The sequence below is a fragment of the Hypomesus nipponensis genome, chromosome 18 (genome assembly GCF_054491055.1).
Source record: "Hypomesus nipponensis isolate SF chromosome 18, ASM5449105v1, whole genome shotgun sequence".
Lineage (NCBI taxonomy): Eukaryota > Metazoa > Chordata > Actinopteri > Osmeriformes > Osmeridae > Hypomesus > Hypomesus nipponensis.
The window spans coordinates 15,155,001-15,179,520 of record NC_140378.1 but is presented as its reverse complement, the minus strand read 5'-3'; the positions used below and the strand labels follow the sequence as shown (position 1 = coordinate 15,179,520).

At 51.1% G+C, this 24,520-nt stretch overlaps 2 protein-coding genes across 2 annotated transcripts in view; one reads left to right on the top strand and one right to left on the bottom strand.

Annotated features, from left to right (window-relative positions):
• On the top strand, positions 1-21,636 carry LOC146252349 (IQ motif and SEC7 domain-containing protein 1-like). The gene is made up of 18 exons (XM_084679041.1): positions 1-316; positions 9,520-9,844; positions 10,086-10,345; positions 10,486-10,573; positions 10,791-11,331; positions 11,404-11,471; positions 11,646-11,959; positions 12,083-12,244; positions 12,424-12,546; positions 12,680-12,846; positions 13,047-13,186; positions 14,295-14,420; positions 14,970-15,069; positions 15,984-16,145; positions 16,414-16,629; positions 17,919-17,968; positions 18,549-19,552; positions 21,609-21,636. Exons 1-18 carry the CDS (start codon positions 204-206, stop codon positions 21,634-21,636), a joined length of 3,987 nt encoding a protein of 1,328 aa, XP_084535167.1. The 5' UTR covers positions 1-203.
• Positions 21,637-22,916: 1,280 nt separating this feature from the next.
• LOC146252348 (PDZ domain-containing protein 4-like) overlaps positions 22,917-24,520 on the bottom strand; it is a 12,161-nt gene continuing 10,557 nt past the window's right edge. Inside the window, exon 9 of the mRNA XM_084680518.1 lies at positions 22,917-24,520. This exon is cut by the window's right edge and continues 676 nt beyond it. Within this exon, the coding sequence (XP_084536644.1) occupies positions 23,100-24,520 (1,421 nt within the window). The 3' untranslated portion in view covers positions 22,917-23,099.

Below are 24,520 nucleotides of genomic sequence, written 5' to 3'. Positions count from 1 at the left end.
AAACAGAGAAATGTGGGAATGGAAGGAAAACACAAGGGATAGGGAAGATTAAGGGATTGAACCGCATGTGACGCTCGACGTTTCCCAGCCCATCAGTGAGATAATGATGATGTAGCTTTACCTGAAATAACAAATCATGCGCGTGACGACAAACCCTCGGCACGCGCTTCTTTCGAGAGGCTGTCAAAGCTCCAGCTAAATTAATGAGGAAAAGGGATAACGGTTACGCACCCGTACGTGGGCCAGCAACAATGTGGTGCATAAATTGTGCTTCGGACAAGACGCCTGCAATTCTTCACAACAAGCTCGTATACTGGTAAGACATAAGCTTGAGAATACATTCAGAAATTATGCGGCAAATACAATGGTTGTTGACAGTATTCCTTCAGAACATTCCATTACACGCAAATATCATTGAAATCCCAACACTTGTGTGTGGAGGCTAATAATGTAAAACATTTCTCTAGTCACGAAATCGAATTAGTCTTTAGGCTACTCATATCCAGCTCGATCAATTTTCTGTCGTGTTTCTCGGCAATAGTCAACAGTGCTGTTAGTGAACTCTCTTTGATAACCCTCGAACGAGAAGTGTAAGATACAGTCGAGTATGCTACTGTGCTACAGTCTGATGCATTAAGTGTGTTGCCTGCACTCTCTCTCTCCGACCCTCTCTATCTCTATGGCATGTATGATCATTAGTAATAGACAGCGGGGACCTCTAAACACATGTTGAACTTGAGTAATTTCAGTCTGAATGCAAGGATACGTTGTTTATGAGTGGGTCTTGATTCCAAGGCCAGTTGTCAGTGAGCCTGTGCCTTAGGTCCAGCTCTGAGTAGATGGTCCAAGGCTAAAGGCAATTCACCTATCAGGTAATGTGGATCCTGGAACATCCAACAGTACATAGCTGTTGAATGTTGTCTTTGGTTTAATAAATGTCTTGTACACAAGCTCATCGCACTGTGCTTTCTCTTTCTCTCTGCATCACTCTAGACAGATGTGTTAGTGTCTGAATATCTGCTCATTTCTCTGCATTTTTGCCTGCTACCCTGCTTGCTCGCCTCTATTCCCGCCTCCATATCTCTTTGCGACCTGTCTCTCTCCTCCTTACCTCCCAACTTGCCTCCCTCCCGTGGGTATGAGAGAATTGCCAGTGAGAGAGGGAGCAAGTGAGAGAGAGTGACTGTGTGGTCATGTCTTATCTGTCTGGTCTGTATGAGCCCATTGAGAAAGGAGGGAGGGGGAGTACAGTACAGACTGCAATCCTCTTTGGCAGGGGTTCCCAATCCTGGTCCTCGGGCCTCCCTGTCCTGCCTGTTTTAGATGTTTCCCTGCTCCAACACACCTGATTCCAATGAATGGGTCGTTATGTAGTTATGCAGAAACATGCTAACGACCACTCATTTGAATCAGGTGTGTTGGAACAAGGAAACATCTAACACATGCAGGGCAGGGAGGCCCGAGGACCAGGATTGGGAACCCTTGCTCTATGGCTCCCATCCTCCACAGCACTGCAGGCTGTCAAACTCCACACAGCGTCCTGCAAACGTGTTGCATATTTATGCGCGATCAAACTCGAATATTGAAATGGTACAGAGCATTTGCATGGTGTGCATGTGTTTAAACTTTATTGACACGCAAATAGAAACAGCTGAAGGTATCCCTGCTGTCAGCTTCCGCTTCTACCTCCATCCTTGGCAGGGCGTACCTGCACTCTCCCCTCGCCTCTGCTCCCATCCCTGTCTCCTCTTCTCTTGTTCACCTCTGCTGCCGCTCCTACGCTTCTCTGTCCACAGTAGCGCTCTTCCCACCCTCTCTCCCCCTCCCCTCTCGCTCGCTCTCTCCACCTCATTTCTCGTCCACTTCATTTCTCGTCCCTTTTTTCCTTCTCACCTCTCCTTGACCGTCTTCGCTCATCCCTATGGCCTCTCCCCTCTCCTGCCCTCTCCCCCATTTCACTGCTCAGCTCTTCTCATCCTTCAAAGCTACTCATCCTCTTTGGCTTTTTCCCCTCTTGACTCTGTGTGTCGCCTACACTCAGCCTTGTTGACTCGCCCAGCTGAGGATGATTCTTAGGTCTGTTACACTGTATAGAGGATGCACACAGCAGATAGTCTACAGCCAGCAAATGTACTGGAAATCCAACTACGACTTTATTGATCAACTGGCTAGAGCTAGGCTGTGGTTGTTAAATTTTTAATCACAGTAAATTGAATGTTCTCTGGGAATCTATCAGAGACCCTTAAAATAAGATGCTATGGCTTGACTCTTCACTTCTAGTCAGAGCCTGCTCATTATCACCAACAGATCGTACACCGCGACACCTCTGACTTCATTGTGCTTCGTTTTGTTCCAATTCTAAATTTACAGCTGTGACTTTTATAAAAGCATCGTCACTCTCACCCCAGTGTAGAGGAGCTTCATCACAGGTCTAGAATACATCGTTATGCCTGTTCTGTCTGGCTCCCTCTCACCGCGTGCCTCTCTGTATGGGGGTACAGGCCCAGGGACCGGCAGGCATACAGGAGCTGACTGACTTACTGGCAGTACTGTTTTTTTGTGTGTAGAGGAAGCCTACCCTGACAATTGTATGTGTAGCAGAGGCAGTTTGAAACAACTCTGTGGTGATGATGGATGGTAGATGCTTGGTAGAGGCTTGAGGTTTGTGAGTGAAGGCCTGCTGTTGGGTCCCCTGCTTGGAAGAACGCTGTGGTTAAGAGTGATTGTCCAACTTTGCTTTTGGCCCAGGGCATCTGACACAAGATGGTAGCACTTCTCTCTGCAGTGGATTGACTACATGTGTTTAGGGACAGTAACCAAGAACAAAGGCCAGCTTTTCAATGGACTGTGATGATATTCAAGACTTTATAACTTAGACCTTGAGGTGACTGCAACATTATCAATCCTACTTTATCGTTTGGCCTCCTTCTGCCGTGTTCTCACAACAACAGCTACAATCTGACCCTTAAGTGGCCTCTAACTGCATAGACTGAAAAAACATGGTGCTATTGTTGACAAGAAATACTACCCAGGGGCACTTTGGTGAGAAACCAGAGTTTGTTTTTACACAAATAGGTCACAAATTGTTTTTCTTTTTCATTACCCTGTGATAATAAAGTGCCTAGTACTGTAAGTGGATAATTCATCTAGGGAGTAGGGAGATGGTCTGCAGCAGGGAGAGGAAGACTGCAGTGCTGTAAGTGGGGTTAGGAGAATGTTAGTACGCCTCATGTCATTAGATAAGTGGGCAATGTTCACCAGGCCTGAAAAACCTCTGACCTCCTTTGCCTCATCCCTCTGTCTCTGGGCGACTACAGACACAGCCTCACCCCTCTGTCTCTGGGTGACTACAGACACAGCCTCACCCCTCTGTCTCTGGGTGACTACAGACACAGCCTCACCCCTCTGTCTCTGGGTGACTACAGACACAGCCTCACCCCTCTGTCTCTAGGTGACTTCAGACACTGCCTCATCCCTCTGTCTCTGGGTGACTACAGACACAGCCTCACCCCTCTGTCTCTGGGTGACTACAGACACAGCCTCATCCCTCTGTCTCTGGGTGACTACAAACACAGCCTCATCCCTCTGTCTCTGGGTGTCTACAGACACAGCCTCATCCCTCTGTCTCTGGGTGACTACAGACACAGCCTCATCCCTCCGTCTCTGGGTGATCACAGACACTGCCTCACCCCTCTGTCTCTGGGTGACTACAGACACAGCCTCACCCCTCTGTCTCTGGGTGACTACAGACACTGCCTCACCCCTCTGTCTCTGGGTGACTACAGACACTGCCTCACCCCTCTGTCTCTGGGTGACTACAGACACAGCCTCATCCCTCTGTCTCTGGGTGACTACAGACACTGCCTCACCCCTCTGTCTCTGGGTGACTACAGACACAGCCTCACCCCTCTGTCTCTAGGTGACTTCAGACACTGCCTCATCCCTCTGTCTCTGGGTGACTACAGACACTGCCTCACCCCTCTGTCTCTGGGTGACTACAGACACTGCCTCACCCCTCTGTCTCTGGGTGACTACAGACACTGCCTCACCCCTCTGTCTCTGGGTGACTACAGACACTGCCTCACCCCTCTGTCTCTGGGTGACTTCAGACACAACATGGCAGATTATTTCATAACAGAAACACATCAGCTTTCATATTTGATTGAAACAGTTTGAGAATGTGCTCACCCGTAGTTGTGCCTCAACATGACACAGGTGGCCAAACAACCTTCCTCCTTGCCAGACAGCATCTTATCAGCCAATCATGATCCTAAATGGAACTGCCAAAGCATCTAATTCAGCCAATCAGGATGCTGTCTGGATAGCTAAAATGTCTGATTCAGCCAATCAGGGTGCTGTCTCAGCTGGTTACTCCTGGGTTGCTCCAATGGCAGCCATTGACAAGGTGAGAAATGAGAGATAATGAGCTGGACGCAGAGTCCAAATGATATCAACAGTGCCTGTGTCACAGCCCAGAGACAGAGCCAAATCTCTGCTCAGACAGATAGGAGGGAAGAGGGAGAGAAGGACGCGGGAGAAAACAGGACAGAGGACATAGAAAGAGAAACGAAAAGGATTGAGAAGGAAGCAAAAGAGCACATGAAAGACGTGTGTGTGTGTGTGTGTCATCCACTAGACCCTCAGCCATACATAGCTTGTGCCAACACACCGCCTGAGGACTGCTCTCCATTTGGTGGAGGGGCTCTGGGCTCCGTCTCTACCCCCCCCCCCCCCACACACACACACACACACACACTCACACGCACATCCCCCCTCTCATCTCAGAAGTAGGTCTTCAAAGTCCCCTTCTCTCTAGCACACGTCTCCATGGTTGTTTGATTTCAGACCAGGCTGTGGTCTTCTGTAGATGTACAGTATGGGGATAAGACTTTGTGAGTCCAGACTGTGTGTGTGTGTGTGTGTGTGTGGCTGTTTGCTTTATTGTGTGTGCAGTGTGTATGTGTGGGATGTGTGACTACAGTAAGTTCTTGTACAAATGTATGCTTGTGTGTGTGAGTGTGTTGTGCTGTGTGTGTGTGTGTGTGTTAGTCAGCAGTGTGTAAGCTACCCTGCCTGTGGGGAGGAGCGTTTCACATGAGGGAGCAACCTACAGCTGTACTATACTGTAGCTCTGTTTAGTGAGAGTTCCCTTTGCTGAAGTTATGATTGTCAACAGTATGTAGGTGTCTGTCTGTGTGTGTGTGTGTTGTGTACCGGTAATTGTGTGCACGTGATTGTGTATGTTGTGGGTGTGAGATGTCTGTTCTGCTGCAATTGGTAATTGATTTACACTGAGCAGTCACAGGAGAGAATCAAATGACCACCACAGAATCAATGACTGTGCATACTACTTTTTACTACATTGCCTTTCTCCTTTTGTGTCTGGCCTTTTGTGTTATAGTCCTGGCTGTGAGCACCTGGGATTTGTAGTTCATGAGTTGGTGTTCCTTACACACATGAGACATGTGTCAAGTGAAGGACAGACCATGGAGGCTGGCCTTTTGTTTAGCTTTCCTATTCGAGTGACTGGCACACACTGTGTATAGACACCTCCCTGCACACGCACACACCCTGCTTGCCAGACTGTGTTTACAGAACAGGCCAGAGCCCCAGTGTTCATTAAACCTCCCACTCCATTAATAAGCCTGAAGGACTAATGACATGACAAGCCGCTATTGATGACCCCCTCAGAGGGTTGACATGCCGTTCTGGATGGATATGACCTCTGACCCCTGCTTGTGGATCCCTGTTCTAATTGTTGTTGCTCCATTCACCGTTCATGTTGTAAGCTTTGGCGGTAACGCTCTCCATTCCGAATAACTCTGTGTGCATACACACGCACGCACGCACACATGTATCTCACAGGTGCATATAGCATTTGAACCATGAAAAGGCTTGTCAAACTGTGGGGTCAGAGTTGCCATCTGGTTGCATATTTTGGTGGTGTTTTGCACAGTGCAGTGATAGGCTGCAGTACACTGTCCTGGGTTGGGTTTACTGGAGCTTAGCACCTGACTTCTCTCTCATGACATCATCACTCCCTGTGGCATTGTGGCAGTCTGCTGTCACACGCACACACACGCACACACAGGAACGCACGCTTGCACATGCTTCTATCTGCAGCAGTTTGGAACTTTCACCTCCCTGAGCAAACCTGAGTGCTCTGTAATGATTGGCTCTTACTCCCCTCGTGGGTGTGTCTCTTCCATAGCAACCAGTGCAGGGCTTGAACTAACTTCCCCCTCCAATAACAAAGACTTACTGTAGACTGGCACAATGACTGGTTATTTGGATTTGTGATTTACTGTTAGCCGGTTGAAAGACACCTGCTCCCTGGATTACTGTTTTTCCCCTGCTGTTTGGATCTGGGATAGATTAGGTGTCTTTCTGTGGGATTATGACAACAGTCCTAACTGCTTCTGTGATGGGCGGAGGGAGAGGCGAGACGTAGATTGAAGGTGCCTTGTTCTCATTAAGGAAACCAGAATACAGGAAAGAGAACAGGGCAGCTCAGGTGTTTTTTCTTCTTTCATATGTTTGTTTATCTCTGCATGTCAAGCTAAATCAGGTCTACTCAGCTGTGTTTCCTAGTTTAGTGAGGACAGCACCATGTTGTTATAGCGACTGTGTTTAGCTAGCGCTTCAGCACACCGGCCAATTGTAGTGATAGATCTTTCACCGTTTTTTTGCCTGCGGCTAAAACAGTGGTTGCCACCAGAGTGTTGCTGGTTACAGACCACATGGTGAGAATAGATTAGCTCCACTATCCAACTGTGTGTGAGTGACCTGTTTGTTTGTGTAGGCTTATATGTTGTATAGATGGAGTGTGTGTAAGGATCGTGTTCAAGCCTGTGTTTACGATAATGAGAAAGAATAGAGAGACCAACCAGAGTGTTGCAGTAAATAGTTATTGTGTGAATGCTTCATAAATTGTGCTTTTGTGGGTGTGTATGTGTGTGAAATCTCCAGTGTGTGAGTGAATGGCTCCTCTCTCTACTTGTCACTGGCTCCTTGTGAACCATGTGGTTCCATAGGAAGAACAAGCTGCCCCGGAGGGCCCGGGCCTACATGTGAGTGTGCTGTCTGTCCTGTAGACCTAGACGGTCTGTCTGTCTGTCTGTCCTGTAGACCTAGACAGTCTGTCTGTCTGTCTGTCCTGTAGACCTAGACAGTCTGTCTGTCTGTCCTGTAGACCTAGACAGTCTGTCTGTCTGTCTGTCTGTCCTGTAGACCTAGACGGTCTGTCTGTCTGTCCTGTAGACCTAGACAGTCTGTCTGTCGGTCTTTCCTGTAGACCTAGACAGTCTGTCTGTCTGTCTGTCTGTCCTGTAGACCTAGACTGTCTGTCTGTCTGTCCTGTAGACCTAGACAGTCTGTCTGTCCTGTAGACCTAGACAGTCTGTCTCTCTGTCCTGTAGACCTAGACAGTCTGTCTGTCTGTCTTTCCTGTAGACCTAGACAGTCTGTCTGTCTGTCCTGTAGACCTAGACTGTCTGTCTGTCTGTCCTGTAGACCTAGACAGTCTGTCTGTCCTGTAGACCTAGACAGTCTGTCTCTCTGTCCTGTAGACCTAGACAGTCTGTCTCTCTGTCTTGTAGACCTAGACAGTCTGTCTGTCTCTCCTGTAGACCGAGACAGTGTGTCTGTCTGTCTGTCCTGTAGACCTAGACAGTGTCCGTCTTTCTCCTGTAGACTTAGACAGTCTGACCTGCCTGCCTGTCTGTCTGTCTGTTTCTCCTGTTGACCTAGACAGTGTGTTTGATATAGACTACCTTGCCCAACAGAGACACCTGTCTGTCAGACAAGTGAACTTGGCTATGGGATTGTTTGATTTGAACTACCTGGCGCTGTTAGAATTGAGCCAGTTTGTAGCGCAGCGTGTGTTTTAGTTCTTGTTTCCAGTCTCACCACCTGAGCAGGACTGTCATGATTCCACCGGCTCTGGTTACACAGCAAGTTAAACTGAGCGCAACTCATGTGGGAGAATGGTGAAGCGAGGGAGAGATGTAAGATAAAGAGAGGTAGGGGAGAGTGGGGAAGTTGACAGCTGTGGGAGAGAAAGTGAGATGAGTGAGAAACATAGGTAGAAGGAGAGCGAGGTGTGAGAGAGAGGTATGGAGAAGGAGAAGTGGGATATGACTGGAGAGTTGCCAGATTGTATAATTAGTGAGAGTACCATCCTGAGATTTACTGCAGCGCCTACACAATTTATTAGTGCAGATACTTCTTTGGCTTCTTTGGAGGAGTGTGTTTGTGCATGAATGTGTGTACAGTATGTGTGTGTGTGTGTGTGTGTTTGTGCATTTGAAGTTAACTTTGGTTAGAATTCCTGCAGTGCAGGAGTGCAGCATCTATCTTTCGTGCTAAGCATCAGACGTAGAGAAAGATCCCCCTTGTGCACTTGGGTTTCTCATAGTATCAGAGTTATCTGATTAGAAATGATGAGCCACTTCTGCTACTCTACAGCATTACACCAAGAAGACATACTCTATGCAAAGTCAGTTAGATTTGAGTCAGTCGGTGTAACATTCATTTCTTTGAAGTCTTACTGATGGGTCACCCTGAGTGAATTCCCTGCAGTTTTTTTGTTATCTGTAATGGTATCTCAGCACAGATGGATACTCCAGATGTGACCTCTGAACCCTCAGAAAGGAGTAGAGATCTTGGTTCCCAACCTCCACTAGGCATTAGTAGGTTACTCCCCTGTTTCCTTTCTCTCTCTCTCTCTCTCTCTCTCTCTCTCTCTCTCTCTCTCTCTCTCTCTCTCTCTCTCTCTCTCTCTCTCTCTCTCTCTCTCTCTCTCTCTCCCAACCTCTTTTCTCTCCCCTCTCTCTGTTCTCTCTCTCGCTGTGCCCTCTCTCTCCTCTCTGTTCTCTCTCCCCTCTCTTTCCCCCCTCTCTCTCTCACTCTCTCCACCTCAGCTGCTGCTGTTCACACTGATGACTCATGGTCATGTGACGAGCTGCTGAGAAGCTGTCACTGCCCACCCGCAGCACCCTGCCTTCTGTGCCAGCCTAACAGCCTGGCAGCAAAATGTGTATTTGTGTCTGTGCAGTGCGTGTGAGTGTGTGTTCTGTATATATGTATGTGTGCGTGCATTCTCTGCATGACTGTGTGTTTGTGTTAGGGGCAGTGTAATATGACCAGGCTGTAGCTATGGCTGTAGATTGGACAGAAGACAGTGGGACTCTCAAGTTCAAGATGATGAGGTCATGGATGTGGGCACGTTAGCAGGATGGATGTTGGGTGAAGTCTCTAAAGTAGGATGGCTTAGCCTCCACTTGGCTCCTGTGTGGAGATGTTCTGGTCTTCCACCTCCTCTCCTCTTTCTCAAGGTGTCATTCTGAGTCATTTGGATCAACTGTGTCCTTCTTTCCCCTCTCTCTCTCTCTCTCTCTCTCTCTCTCTCTCTCTCTCTCTCTCTCTCTGTCTCTGTCTCTGTCTCTGTCTCTGTCTCTGTCTCTCTCTCTCTCTCTGTCGTTGTCTCTCTCTCTCTGCCACGCCCCCCCCCCCCTCCAGTGTGGAAGAAGAGCCCCAATGTCCAGAGACGTTCAGTTTCTCAGACTCCTCCTCCTCCTCCTATTGCCCCGCCTCCTACCTGGGGGGCCACACTGACCTCCGCTACACCTGCCCCGCCATCCCCCCCGGCCACCAGGGACCCCCCTTCTACGCCCAGGGCCCCCCCTTGGCAACCCCTCCTAGCCCAGCCAGCTTGGCCTGGGCCCATCGAACACGCCACCAGCCTGCAAGCCTGGCGCTCCGCAAGCAGGAGGAGGAGGAGAGCAAGCGCTGCAAAGCCCTCTCAGACAGCTATGAGCTCTCCACAGACCTCCAGGATAAGAAGGTAGGATTCAACGCATTATCCCTAATGGAAGGTACATTTTTACAGCTCTGTGACCACACGTTCCTCATCCTAACATACTGTACTGTAGCAGCACAGACCTCGACAATAAGATGACAGACTAATGTATAGTATTAGTAATAGCACATGATCCTACCCAGTTCAAGTGCATTATAACAGCTGCATAATCAAATGGCAGAAGGTGATGAGCTCTCCATATCTCTCTCTGTCTCTGATTGGCCAGGTGGAGATGCTGGAGAGGAAGTATGGGGGATACTTCCTGAGTCGGCGCGCGGCGCGGACCATCCAGACGGCGTTCAGGCAGTACCGCATGAACAAGAACTTCCAGCGCCTGCGGAGTTCTGCCTCAGAGAGCCGCATGACGCGCCGCATCATCCTCAACAACATGAGGCTGCAGTACTCGTTCGACGACAGGCAGAACCAAGACCAGGGTCAAGACCAGGACCAGGGCCAAGACCAGGACCAGGACCAGAGTCTGACTAGGTAGCTGTGATGTTTTGAATGTGATACTGTCTGTTACTGAAATGTTTTAAGCACAGTGAGATACTGTGCAGAAGGTATCATGACAGTGGTGTGTGTAGTATTCTGGTTGTTGGTCATGCGTCGACATCCCCCCCTCTCAGGTACTCCCACACTGGAGGGCAGCCTGGTGCCACCGATGGGTCAGACAGGGAGGAATACTCCCACATGGATGAATCCTTCTCGAAACAGGTGAGAGGGAGGGAGGAGGGGTTGTGGGGGAGAGGGGGGAGATCTAGAAGGGACGGAGGGGAACAGGGATGGAATAAGGAGTAAGGGAGAGAGAGGGGAGGGAGGGGATAGAACAAGAGGAATGAGGGAGGGAAAGAGAGGATGTGTGGAGGCACACCATGCGGGATGTGCCTGTGTGTGTTCAGGTGAGGAACCCCGCGTGTGTGTGTGTTCCCAGGTCAAGTCCCTGGCCGACTCCATGGACGACTCCCTCACCTGCCAGTCTGGACGAGAAGACTCTCAGGAGGGAGATCCTGAGGAGGGTGGCGGGGAGGAGAGGGAGGAAGACTTCAGGGAGCGCGTGTGGGGAAACAACAGCAACACCCCCACCCCCCGTCGGGGTCTGGGAGGGGGCAGAGGCAGGGGAGGGGGCGCACACGAGGACAGCACAGCGACCACTTACAGCGACGTCACGCTCTACATGGACGACGGGATCCCTACCTCCCCCATGTCCATGGACCGCCCCCCCAGCAGCACGGACACAGAGTACTGGGGCCTGGGGGTGGGGCGGGAGGACAGCCGGGAGACCGAGGGGGGAGGCAGCAGCACCAGCCGCCGCAGCACCCCCTGCACGGAGTGTCGGGACCACCGGCACCGAGGGGGGGGCCACCTGCCCGTGCTGACCATCGAGCCGCCCAGCGACAGCTCCGTGGACATGAGTGACCGGTCTGACCGGGGGTCTCTGAGCCGGCAGCTGCTCTACGAGCAGGAGCCCGGGGGCGACGGGGGAGGAGGGGGAGAAGGAGGATGTGGGGGCGGAGGGGGGATGGGGGCGGGAGGGTCACCTCAAGGCACCATCAAGGCCAATCCCAATGGACGCTCGGTTGCCACGGCGCAGGGTCAGACGCGCACGCCGCTGGTCCGCCCTCACCCGTCGCCCCTCCCCCCGCACCTCCCCCACCACACCATCCTCCACCACCACCCTCACCCGGCCATCCCCCACCATCAGCCTCACCCCCACCTCCCCCCCATGCACCCCCACCACCCCCTCCACATGCACCACTACCCTTACCCCGACTCCCCCTCCCCGCAGACCCCTCAGCAGCAGCCCCTCACCCCCATCCTCTCCTCCTCCTCCTCGCCCTCCATGTGTGCGATGGCCCCAGGCCTGGAGCAGCACCTCATCTCAGACGGAGACAACGAGAGTCTCAACTCCACCACCAACTCCAACGAGACCATCAACTACTCCTCAGGCTCCTCCTCTCGGGACAGTCTGCGGGAGCCCCTCCCCCCTCTGGGGAAGCAGACCTATCAGAGGGAGTCTCGTCACAGCTGGGACTCGCCCGCCTTCAACGATGACGTGGTCCAGAGGCGACAGTATCGTATCGGACTCAACCTGTTCAACAAGTAAGGAAGGACTGGGGGTTGAAGGGACGGGGTGTGTGTGCATGAATGCAAGTGCATGTGTGTGTACTGCTACTGCGAGTGGATGTCTAACTGTGCATATGCGTGTGTGTGTTTCCTTGGAAGGAAGCCAGAGAAGGGTATCCAGTACCTGATAGAGAGAGGCTTCGTGTCTGACACGCCTGTGGGCATCGCCAGGTTCATCCTGGAGAGGAAGGGGCTGAGCAGACAGATGATCGGAGAGTTCCTTGGCTGCCGACAGAAACAGTTCAACAAGGATGTACTGGAGTAAGTCAGGGATTGGCTCAACATTAGGCCCAATTAGGGGACCAATATGACAGTGATAGTGTTCTGGGTAAAAAGTATTATTATAACAGATGAAATGTTATTGTTAAAACATGTTTTTTCGTAGTTCCATCTCTAATCCTGGCTTCCCTCTGCACCCTGCCCCCCCCCCCCCCCTCCAGCTGTGTTCTGGATGAGATGGACTTCTCAGGAATGGACCTGGACGATGCCCTCCGGAAGTTCCAGGCCCAGATCAAGGTCCAGGGAGAGGCCCAGAAGGTGGAGAGACTCGTGGAGGCCTTCAGGTATACTGGGGGATTCATTCAATTCACTGACACATGAAAACTTGATAAGTGGTCCATCCATCTCATTGAGGGATTACTGTCTCACTGTCTCCTTCTGGATCCTTCTCTTCCCCCCTCCCTCGCCTCCTTCCAGTCAGCGGTACTGTGTGTGTAACCCGGTCCTGATCCGACAGTTCCAGAACCCAGACACTATATTTATCCTGGCCTTCGCCATCATCCTCCTCAACACAGACATGTACAGCCCGAACGTCAAGCCAGAGAGGAAGATGAAGCTGGAGGACTTCATCAAGAACCTCCGAGGTGGGTTTCCATCTGCTGTAACCTACAAGTCACTCTCCAACGAGAGAGCTAGTGCTAGTCATATCGAAGCCTTTCCTAAATCAGCATGTGTAAAGCCCACCCACGCTTTCACAGTGCTTGTGCGTATCGCTCCCGCTGCACTCTTTTTGCCACCGAAACAACTGCTGCCGCTCGTTTACTCCCCCCCCCCCCCCCCCCAGGGGTGGACAACGGCCAGGACATCCCCAGAGACCTGCTGATCGGGATCTACCAGAGGATCCAGAAGTGGGAGCTCCGCACCAACGATGACCACGTGTCCCAGGTCCAGGCTGTGGAGAGGGTGGTGGTGGGCAAGAAGCCGGTGAGACTGCTGCTCTCCTGGTGCTTCTGTGGTACAGTTATACAAGCAACACTGTGTTAGTGAGCAGACAGATAGACATCACTGTGTTAGTCAACAGATAGATAGACATCACTGTGTTAGTCAGCAGACAGATAGACATCACTGTGTTAGTCAACAGACAGATAGACATCACTGTGTTAGTCAACAGACAGATAGACATCACTGTGTTAGTCAACAGACAGATAGACATCACTGTGTTAGTGAGCAGACAGATAGACATCACTGTGTTAGTCAACAGACAGATAGACATCACTGTGTTAGTCAACAGACAGATAGACATCACTGTGTTAGTGAGCAGACAGATAGACATCACTGTGTTAGTCAACAGACAGATAGACATCACTGTGTTAGTCAACAGACAGATAGACATCACTGTGTTAGTGAGCAGACAGATAGACATCACTGTGTTAGTCAACAGACAGATAGACATCACTGTGTTAGTCAACAGACAGATAGACATCACTGTGTTAGTGAGCAGACAGATAGACATCACTGTGTTAGTCAACAGACAGATAGACATCACTGTGTTAGTCAGCAGACAGACAGATAGACATCACTGTGTTAATCAACAGACAGATAGACATCACTGTGTTAGTCAACAGACAGATAGACATCACTGTGTTAATCAACAGACAGATAGACATCACTGTGTTAATCAACAGACAGATAGACATCACTGTGTTAGTCAACAGACAGATAGACATCACTGTGTTAATCAACAGACAGATAGACATCACTGTGTTAATCAACAGACAGATAGACATCACTGTGTTAATCAACAGACAGATAGACATCACTGTGTTAATCAACAGACAGATAGACATCACTGTGTTAATCAACAGACAGATAGACATCACTGTGTTAATCAACAGACAGATAGACATCACTGTGTTAATCAACAGACAGATAGACATCACTGTGTTAATCAACAGACAGATAGACATCACTGTGTTAATCAACAGACAGATAGACATGGCCGGCTGGGAACAGCACAGCATCAGGTAACAGGTCTCATGGATGGGCATTGACACTGCGTGTGTTTGTGTGTCGGTGTGTGTGCTTGCTGCAGGTGCTGTCCCTGCCCCATCGGAGGCTGGTGTGTTGCTGTCAGCTGTATGAGGTTCCCGACCCTAACAGACCCCAGAGAAGTGGGGTCCACCAACGAGAGGTGTTCCTCTTCAACGACCTGCTCATGGTACAGACCAGCTTCCCCTCAGCACCCATCATGCTCTCTCGAGTACAATTCAGCTTTTTAAGCTTGTGACAACATGGCAGGCCAGTTTCTTTCACATGTTTAGCTCAGATCGATTCTTTTCTTAGGATTTGTTTTAATGATTAGATACAAAAACACCACCAACATAACCACGTTCCGCCTACGGATATATATTTCCATATTATCGTTTTTGGGGTGGGATCTACTATGACTTACTTGTATGCTAGTGAATATACAAGAGTATATCTTTTTTTCAGGTTGATCAGGTTTGTGTATTTTCCTTTCTGCTGGGGTTTGGCAGTGTTTACTCAAACTTAGTGTGTGTTTTCACAATTACATATTTGTAATAAAAACATCTGCTGAATCAGCAGGTATTTTTTCTGTGGAACAGCCGAAGGCCTTAGTTTCAAAAGCTAAAGCTAACAATTCTATAATGAAAGATGTTCTGCTGGTAAATGCAATTTGGAGTCGTTATGTGGTCTGTGTTCTGTCCTAGTTCTAAGGTTCTGTGTTTCCACTGCCTCCTCCCAGGTCACTAAGATCTTCCAGAAGAAGAAGACCTCGGTCACATACAGTTTCAGACAGTCCTTTCCTCTGGTCGACATGCAAGTTCACATGTTCCAGAACTCCTGTAAGTGTTTGTCCCTCCATCTGTCCCTCCATCTGTCTCTATTTCTCTCCCTCTTTCTTCCTCCTTCTTCCACTCTCATCCTTTCTCCTTTGCTCATGTTCTACCCTCTTCATTATCCCTTTCTCTGTCTCCCCTTCTGTCCTCCCTCTTGTCTCTCTCCTCCATCTGCACTCCCCCCCTGTACCACTATCTCTCTTCATCTCCCTTTTTGTCTTTCCATCCACCTCATCCCTCCCCCCCCCCTCTCTCTCTCTCTCTCTCTCTCTCTCTCTCTATTTATCTCTCTCTCTCTATTTATAGCCTCACAGTAGGGTTCTACAGCCATCCACCAGACCAGTGAGGACAGTGAAACGTGTTCTTGTTGTTCCCCCTCACACTGTAAACACCACTCTCCGTGCAGAGAGATGACCTCATCAAAACATAAGCAGTATTGCAGATGTTATGTACCTATGAGAGGATTCAACTGTATGCTTGCCATGCTGTTGTGTGTTGTTATTGTCTTGGAGATACAAATGATATCATGTTATTATCAATGTTTCTCCCTCGTCTCCATCATGACAGATTGTAACGAGTGAATCATCAGTGTGCGTATGCCAGGTCGACCGGATGGTAGTGTGTGGCTGTGTGTGTGTGTGTGTGTGTGTGTGTGTGCTCAAGCATATCTGTGTGATTTGCAGGAGAGAATCTCCCTACTAGATCACTGAATTACAACCCTGAATCCATGTTTTCACAGGATACACTGCAATGTAATGATGTATTCATGTAGTGGCCCTACCTTGGCCATTTGGAATGTTTGTTTGTAAATGTTGTTGTCTGCATACTTACGGTTATACCTGCTATCTGTATGTGTTTACTTGTTTTTGATGAACAGATGTGCATTTGATTTGTTTCCCCATCACCGGTTGTCCCCCTAGACTACCCCCACGGTATCCGCCTGACGTGTGCGAGCCCGGGCAGCGAGAGGCAGCTGCTGATGGCCTTCACGGCCCCCAGCCAGCAGGACCGAGGGCGCTTCACCTCCGATCTGCGGGAGAGCGTCGCCGAGGTGCAGGAGATGGAGAAGTACCGTGTGGAGTGTGAGCATACTAAACTACGCTGCTACGCTAGGACACGATGATACTGCATACTAGAATGCAGTCAGAATAATACACTTTGCCAGCGAGTTGTACGATGTCACTCTGAATCCAACACTGACCAACATACAAAGTTCTATACTGCATGTGTAAATCTTGTTTTAGATAATCATTTTGAAAAAAATATTCCTCACACCAATACTCCTCCCCCCTTATCGTCCCCCATCTCTCTCTTTCATCTTCCCTCTCCCCTCTTGTTCCCTTCCTCCAGCTGAGTTGGAGAAGCAGAAAGGCGTGGTGCGTCCCAGCGTCCTCAGCGGCGGAGGAGGGGCGGGGCCTGGCGGCCCAGGAAATGATGGGGGCGGGTTGAAGATGGTGGGGGTGAACGGTACCCTGGGAAGGCCCAGTCTGGACGACACCTATGCTGCAGTGGACGGCCTCAAACGCTCCGCCCTCAGCTCCTCCCTCCGAGACCTGTCTGACACAGGTAGGACTGAGATTAGGATTAGGATTAGGATTAGGGTCCCTCTGAGGACTTGGCTGACACAGGTAGGATTTAGACTGAGATTAGGATTGTGATTAGGGTCCCTTTGAGGACTTGTCTGACAGAGGTAGGACTGAGATTAGGATTAGGATTAGGGTCCCTCTGAGGACTTGTCTGACAGAGGTAGGACTGAGATTAGGATTAGGATTAGGGTCCCTCTGAGGACTTGTCTGACAGAGGTAGGACTGAGATTAGGATTAGGATTAGGGTCCCTCTGAGGACTTGTCTGACAGAGGTAGGACTGAGACTGAGATTAGGATTGTGATAAGGGTCCCTCTGAGGACTTGTCTGACACAGGTAGGACTGAGACTGAGATTAGGATTGTGATAAGGGTCCCTCTGAGGACTTGGCTGACACAGGTAGGATTTAGACTGAGATTAGGATTGTGATTAGGGTCCCTTTGAGGATTTGTCTGACACAGGTAGGATTGTGACTGAGATTAGGATTAGGATTGTGATTAGGGTCCCTCTGAGGACTTGTCTGACAGGTAGGATTGAGACTGAGATTAGGAAAAGATTGTGATTAATTCTCTCTATTCTCAGAAACTCATTTTAGTAGAAAACCGCATCTTCACCCCCAGCTTCTTTGTCAGTGTCTACTGGAGTTTTGAAGGACAATTTATCATCATTCCAGAATCCAGAATTTGTAGGCTTGTGCTTTCTGTTTTACCCCCCGCAAAGGAGCTCATGTGTGGGTCTTCTTCTGCGTTAGTGACTGGGTGTCTATGATCGCTGCCCAGCTCAGTGTGTTTTCCACACATGAAGGCATCCACAAGACATGTTCATTTCAATCTCTTGTCCTTGAAAACCTGCAGACCGCTGAGCAAAGTGGCTGTCATTTAGAAAGAGTGATGGAGGCCTTTCTGTTGAATGTCAGTCCTCTGCAGACCTGAAGACTGAAGGCCGTCACCAAGGTTTCTGAGAAATATTGTTTATGATATAAGAGGAAAGCTAAAAGCTGCTAAGCTATTTGACACTGTGCAGTGCTCTGGTGCCATCTGGTGTCCAGAGGGAAATTTGCAGGAAAAAACAAATGAAGGTTGTAACAGATCGTTTTGGGTGATTACTGAAACAGCTGATCTATAAGTAATGCTGAACATTGGAGCGTGTGTGTGAGCATGTGTTTATCAGTTGTTGTGGAGGGGAAGGGGGGGTTGCAGAGCCAGGGGTTGCAGAAGTCTGCCTTACACAGGTTAAGGTCGTCATTCATGACCTGTTATGCGTTGGGTGCAGGGAAGCGTGGCAGGAGGAACAGTGTGGGCTCCCTGGACAGTGCCATCGAAGTAAGTCTGCGGGGGTGGAGCGTTGCCCTCCACTCCCCAAACATCCCTGCAACCGTGTGGATGGTGCATGCGTCTCCAGCAACCAGTCAGGTGTCTGTGCCGTCTTCCTGTCCTGTGTGTGTGTACTAAACATCCTGGCTGTTAGGGAGGGACAGGCCGGGCCCTGTGGGCCAGCCTGCTGCTGCCACTCCCGTCCTCGTGGCTGACCTGCATGGGTCTGCCTCACCGGCTTGTTGTGCATGTTTCACTACTCGTGCTGCCCCCTGCAGCCCCGCGTGGGGGATCCTGATCTTAGTGACAGGCACCTGCATGAACACTCACATGTGAAGCATCTGCATGGTGTCTGTGCTGGTTGGCGTGTTGTGTTTGAACGGGTTGCTTCATGTTTCACAACTGTTTGTGGTTGCTTCGTGTTTCACAACTGTTTGTGGATATGAGCGTTATCGCGACCGACCACCGTTGGGGTTCATGTAGTGAGTCCTACTCTCATGGTTTCTTACTAATTTCTTCTCTTTCTCTCCTTATCCTCCCTGTCTGCCATCCCTACTCCTACTTTCTCTGTCACCTCTCCCTCCTCCAGGGCTCCATCATTAGCAGCCCTCGATCCCAACAGCGCCCCCTCATGGTGGGAGGGGTCCCCTACGGCCTTGAAGACTACCGGCCTCATCGCCCCATCCTGAGCCCCGGATCTGGGGTGGGGGGTGGGCCGGGGCAGCTTCACAACGCCACAGGGGGGCCGGTGTCCCATGGGGGCACCCTCTCCAGCAGTGGCAGCAGCGGGGGCCCGGGTGGGGGCAGCGGAGGGAGTGGCGGTTCCTTCCTGGGGAGCCTGTTTGGCAATCGTCGAGCCAAAGGCCCCCCCGGGCCTCTCATCCCCCCTGGACCCCACTACCCTGCACCTGTGGCCCCCCCGACCGCAGGGGGGCCTCCCCCGCCCTCCCCATCCGCCCTCAGCCAATCCGACCCGGGCGGACCCTCCAAGATCCAAGCTTTGCACGCCCAGTATTGCCATGGCAACAGCAGCAGCGCTGGCGGCAGAGTCGCGCAGCAGCCTCCGCCGCCCTACCACCATCACCACCGCTACCACCACCAGCCCGCGCCCATGCCCACCATGCCCACCTCCGCCCAGAACAGTGGCCACCACACCCTTCACAGGGCGCCCACGTCGGGCAAACGCCCTGGGCAGGGGCCTGCTCCCTCTCACGGCCAACTGGGCCAGCAGCAGCATGGGCACAGCAGCCACGGCGTGGGACAAGGACGCTACTCCTGCACCCCTCCTCCCCTCTCGCCTCACTCCCCTCACTCCCCCGTCCCCCCGTTGTCCCTCTATCACACACACTCGGTACGAGGGGGAGGGGGTGGGGGAGGGCTGGTCAAACTCCCTCTGACCCTCTCCCACTCTCAGCCCCACCCTCACGCACACTCCCACGCTGCGCTCAGCCACCCCCACAACCACGCCGGCCTCGCTCACAGCCCCCACCAGGTGCCCCACCCGTCCCACCAGCCTCACTTCATCTTCTCCACGCCCCCTCCTCAGACCCCTATCGCCCGCCACGTGCCCCAGGCCGCCCAGTACGTGCCGCAGTACCCCCCCCTCTCCTCCATCCCGCCTCCCCCACCGCACTCCCCTCTGCCTCCGCCTTCGCCCTCGCCCCTCGCCCCGCTCTCCCCTCATCCTCAAGTTGGCCAGGGGGGGGGAGGGGCGGGCAGCTCCAAGTCCAAGCCTGTCAGCCGTATCAGCACGGTGGTGTGAGGGGGGCCCGGGCAGCAGGGTACCCTGACTGGCAGCAGGGGGCGCTAGTGAGAGTGGAGAGGGCCAGGAGGAGGAGGAGGAGGAGGGGTCAGATCGAGCTCTACCGACATGGCCGCCTGGTTAGGAGGAGGGGCAGGGGCAGTGGGCAGAGAAACCTGCTGAGCCTCTGTTATTTTCACCTCCACTGCCCAAAGTAGCCTGACAGGCGGGCGGCTATCACCTGACAACATGGCCTGGCAGGCTGGGAGCTGACACAGCAGCCTGGAGATGAGGACCAGCCAGCCTGACAAACAGCACATGTACAAACACAGAGACACACATGTGAGCAGACATCTTCTTCAATTGCTGTCTTATCAACTGCCTGAATCCTGAAGGGGGGGATGGAGGAGGAGGATCCAATCCCAGCCTCACAGCTGGATTGGACGATGTGGTTGGTTGTGCTGTGTTTAGTGTTAGCCAATAGGAGAGATGTAAAGGAGTGTCTGTGTTTTAGCCAGGCGTAAATAACCTGCTAGTTTGCCAGAGAGAAGATTACCAGGGGAAGGGTGCCAAACATATGAAGCCTACATGCCTGTTGTACAGTGGTACACAGGGTAAGCACAGGCCATAAAATGGTGGCTCATAAAGGTCTAGTGCATTATGGGATGTGTAGTTGATTTAGAATTATTTTTCTGCAATGTGTTGTCCATATGTGTCCTTTGATAAAGCATGAAACATAGAGGAGACCAGTGGGATAGGATGAGTGTACTCTACTCCTTTAACACAGAAAGACAATGGAACACATACACACACACACGTACACACGCACACACACACACACACACACACACACGTACACACACTGAACCCTGCAGGGTCGGAGGTTTGCTAGCACGTCCTGTGCTGTGTGCTCAGTATTCTAGAGAGGCCTACGTCCTCGGTGTAGGCTGTCCAAACTAGATCTATGTGTCAGGAAACATCTTAATGGTATCAATCACTTAGAGTGCACATGAATATTGTGGGGAAGAGGTAAGAAACTGAAATGAATACCCTCCTAAATGTGTCACTCTTGTTAGTAAGCCCCATGATATTGAAGGAACCATTCCAAATGGACTATCTGCTGTATAAAATTCTGAGGATGGAGGTACATGTGGCTGAGATGTTCCCCACAGCGATTGCTACTGATACAGTATATTACTATGGATATTATTGGTGTAACAGCTACTACTAATATTAATATTAATAATTATTGTTTGGGCTGTTTTGTACCGTTCTGCGTTTATTTTTTTATCGTGCTTGAAAATGAAATGGTGTTTTGGGGATAAGGGTTACTACTATGATACTAACACGTCTTCTGATCTTGACAGTAGAACAATATCCTAGAGAAAAACATTTGACTGGTGAAATTGTTACTAACACAAGCTTGTGAAGATACAACATACAGCTATATCCACTCACTACTGGGCAAACAGCAGGCAATACACACAAGGACTCATACACAAGCTGACACACGTACATAGTCCCTCCCCTTCGCCATCAACCCTAAATTCCAGCTCTCTGATTGGTCCACACACAGCTCAAATGCAACTTGTTGTAATACCCCATGCTACCAGCAGAGGGGGATGGAGAAACACTAAGACAGGTGCTTGGTTGAATTAATCCGCTCCTCACTTTTTCTCTACTGACTTCTTTTTACCCTTATCCTCTCCTCTCTCTTCTCTCCTCTCCTCTCTCTTCCCTCCCCTCCCCTCCCCTCCTCTCCCCTTCTCTCCTCTCACCTCCCCTCCTCTCACCTCCCCTCCTCTCCCCTTCTCTCCTCTCACCTCCCCTCCTCTCCTCTCGCCTGTTTCTCTTCTTTTCTCTGGTCAGAAGGTCCTCTCCGGTGTCTTGCTTCTGCTGTGATCCCAGTTGCATGTCGTACTCTGCACTTAACTGAATGAAGCTGTATTATAACCATGAATGTACATACTATCATAGATGAACTTTCTATATGTACTCTGGAATGGACTGTGCCAGCTCTATGTTCCCTCACAGGCATGGACAACGTTGGTTTGAATCTTCTCTTTCTAATTAAGAGAGCAGGGTCGACACTGAAATAGTAATATTGTAAAATTGTACCAGTATAGTAAATTGTGTCTAAACAGAGATGATACACACATATGTATTGAATTTTAGCTGTATATATACATTTATGTATTTGTTTGAAATGAAATGAAACATACAGAGATATGAAAACGTGAATATTTATTGCTATTATGATATAAAATGTTCTTGCCGTCGGGAAGTGTGGATGTTGATTTATTTATTTATAAAATGACACCGCAAGGAAGAATGCACTGGCACAGATGGAAGGATAGAAAACGTTTTTATTCTAGAACATCAACACGTCTACATAGTGTATGCTCTCATCCAAGAAAGACATATACTGTATCAACAATAGAACTTCAACTTGGATCAATACACATGATCAGAGACACAAACTCTTACTGTACATAACACTTCTATAACTATGCACAAGAGCACACACACACTCACACACACGCACACACACACACACACACACACACACACACACACACACAGGGTACACATAGACATTCAGTTATAATTATTATAGAGTATGTTAGCATCACATCTGTACAGTTCTATTCGTCAAACCATGCAAACACTTCATTATGTCAACCAGCTCCTGGTGTGTTAGTAGTTTTGACAAATGGAGGTTCGGCCCATCAGCCTAGATATAGGAGCTATAGAGCCCTCTGAGGGAGTGCCTGCCAGAGCAGGGCCAAAGTGGCTTCTACTAATGACAGATCTACAGTCTGTCTGATGTGGTGTGATGTCATTACTGCTCGCCGGGAGAACGAATAGCCTGCTGCTTGCTGCTACGCTCTGCTAACTGGAACAGAGTTCGAAAGTTGTGCTTTCCTTCTCTTTCTCTCCACCCTTTCAGACGATCCATCCTTCCACGTGTCAGGTCATCTCCCCTGTGCTTTCAGATGTGCGTTACGATGGAGAAATGATCATTTGTGCTTTCTACCTAGCCCCTCCTCTCCCCTCATTCTGCCCTCCCCTCATATCCCCTCGTGCTCAATTCTCTAAGTCCCTCTGCTTGTTAGTGACTCAAGCGTGGAGTTTTCTCCGCCCTCCTCCCTTTCCCACTTTGCTCTCCTTTCTTATCAATGCCCAGCGCATTAGACTCATCACGCTCATCCTCTCTCACATCTCTTATCCTTGTTTCTTCTTAGCTCCTTTTGGAAAGGGCCAATCCATAACTATGGATTAGCCATACTGTGATGGATGTCTTGTGTCCGTCTCTGATTGACCATTGTGCTTTGGTCTCATCTCCTCTCCTTTCCTGTCCTTTCCGCTCCTCTCCTCTTTTCCCCTCTCCTTTCCTCCTCAGACTGTGGTCACAGACAGTAGAGGGTTGTAGACCTTCTTGCCATCAGGAGACCTGCTGCCGTGGGCTAGGAGTTCCTGGATGGTGATCCAGTTATCCAGGATCCTCCTGTTCCTCCGCCTGTTGCTCTTCCGCTGACTCAGAGCCAGGATACTGGCCTCCTCCTGTCCCGCTCCCTGCGTCCTCCCCTCCCCGCCGCCCACCGCCTCCCCCCTCTCCCCCTTCAGGTAGTCCAGGCGGCTTTGCATCATGAACTCCCTCCTCCGCCGCTGCTCCCTCGCTCTCGCCAGGTGCTGCTTGCGCTCCTCCTTGCTCCAGTAGCGGCCCATCTTCATCTCGCTGACGGCGTCGTCGTCCGTGGTCATGCCGCTGCGCTCCTCGCGGATCTTCATGGCGCGAGCCTTGAGGAGGCGGTCCCTGACGGGCCGCTTGGCCACGTAGCGCGTTCCGTCGCTACGTATCTTCACCTTCCACTCCATCCTCGGGGACGTGGAGCCCAGAGGCAGCACCAGGCCCAGGCGGGAATGCACGGGGCTGGGGTGGGCCTCCGGGCCTGCTGGGGCACTGCTCACACTCCTGGGACTGGCAGGGGCGCTACAGCCCGCCGCCGGGCCTCGCTCCTCACACTCTGCCTTCTCCCTCCCCCTGTCTTTCCCTTGCTCCACAGGCTCCAGCAGGGCAGGGCAGTCGGAGGGCAGGGCCAAGCAGCTCTGGTAGCGCTCCAGGGGGCCAGTGCCCACCCCTACACCCAGGCCGGCCCCTAGCCCCTGGCTTCTGCGGGGAAAGTAAGGGCTTGACTCTGCGCTGCGTCCTCCAGACTTGATATGGGCGCTGTTGCTACTGCGGTAACTCCTCCTAGGGGACCCCCCCTCCGCCATGTCCCTATGGGACCCCACCTCTCGACTTAGAGACCGGAACTTGGGGCTGGGCACGGGGCTGGTGGTGGCAGTGGGACTGTGACTGGAAGTCTGGAACTTCCTGTAGCTGTTGGGGGAAAAGGAGCAGTTCAAAGGGGATCGTCTTCGCTCCCGGTGGCGGCTGGAGCTGAGGGGGGAGAGGGGGGAGAGGAGAGGGAGGAGCGAGGGAGGGGAAGCGCACGAACCCCGTCCTTCTTCGTGAGCAGGGAGAGGCTGGAGCTGCTCGGTGCTGACCAATGGCGTGCTCCGACAGCTCTCCCCCCCCGTGTTGTAGGCGCTGGTGCTCTCCCGGTCAGACCGCTCTCTCTCCGGCACTTCGTTGATGTCGGACAGCTCGTGGTGGGCGGGGTCTTCCACCTCGGGGGCGTGGCCTCGTCTGGCCGCCTCCTCTTCCAGGAGCCAGGCCTTCAGGCAGCGCTCCCGCAGCTGCTGCATCTTCTGCGCCCTCAGGATGTTGCGGCACTTGAACTCCAGGTGGCGCAGCTCCTCCTCCAACAGGGCCA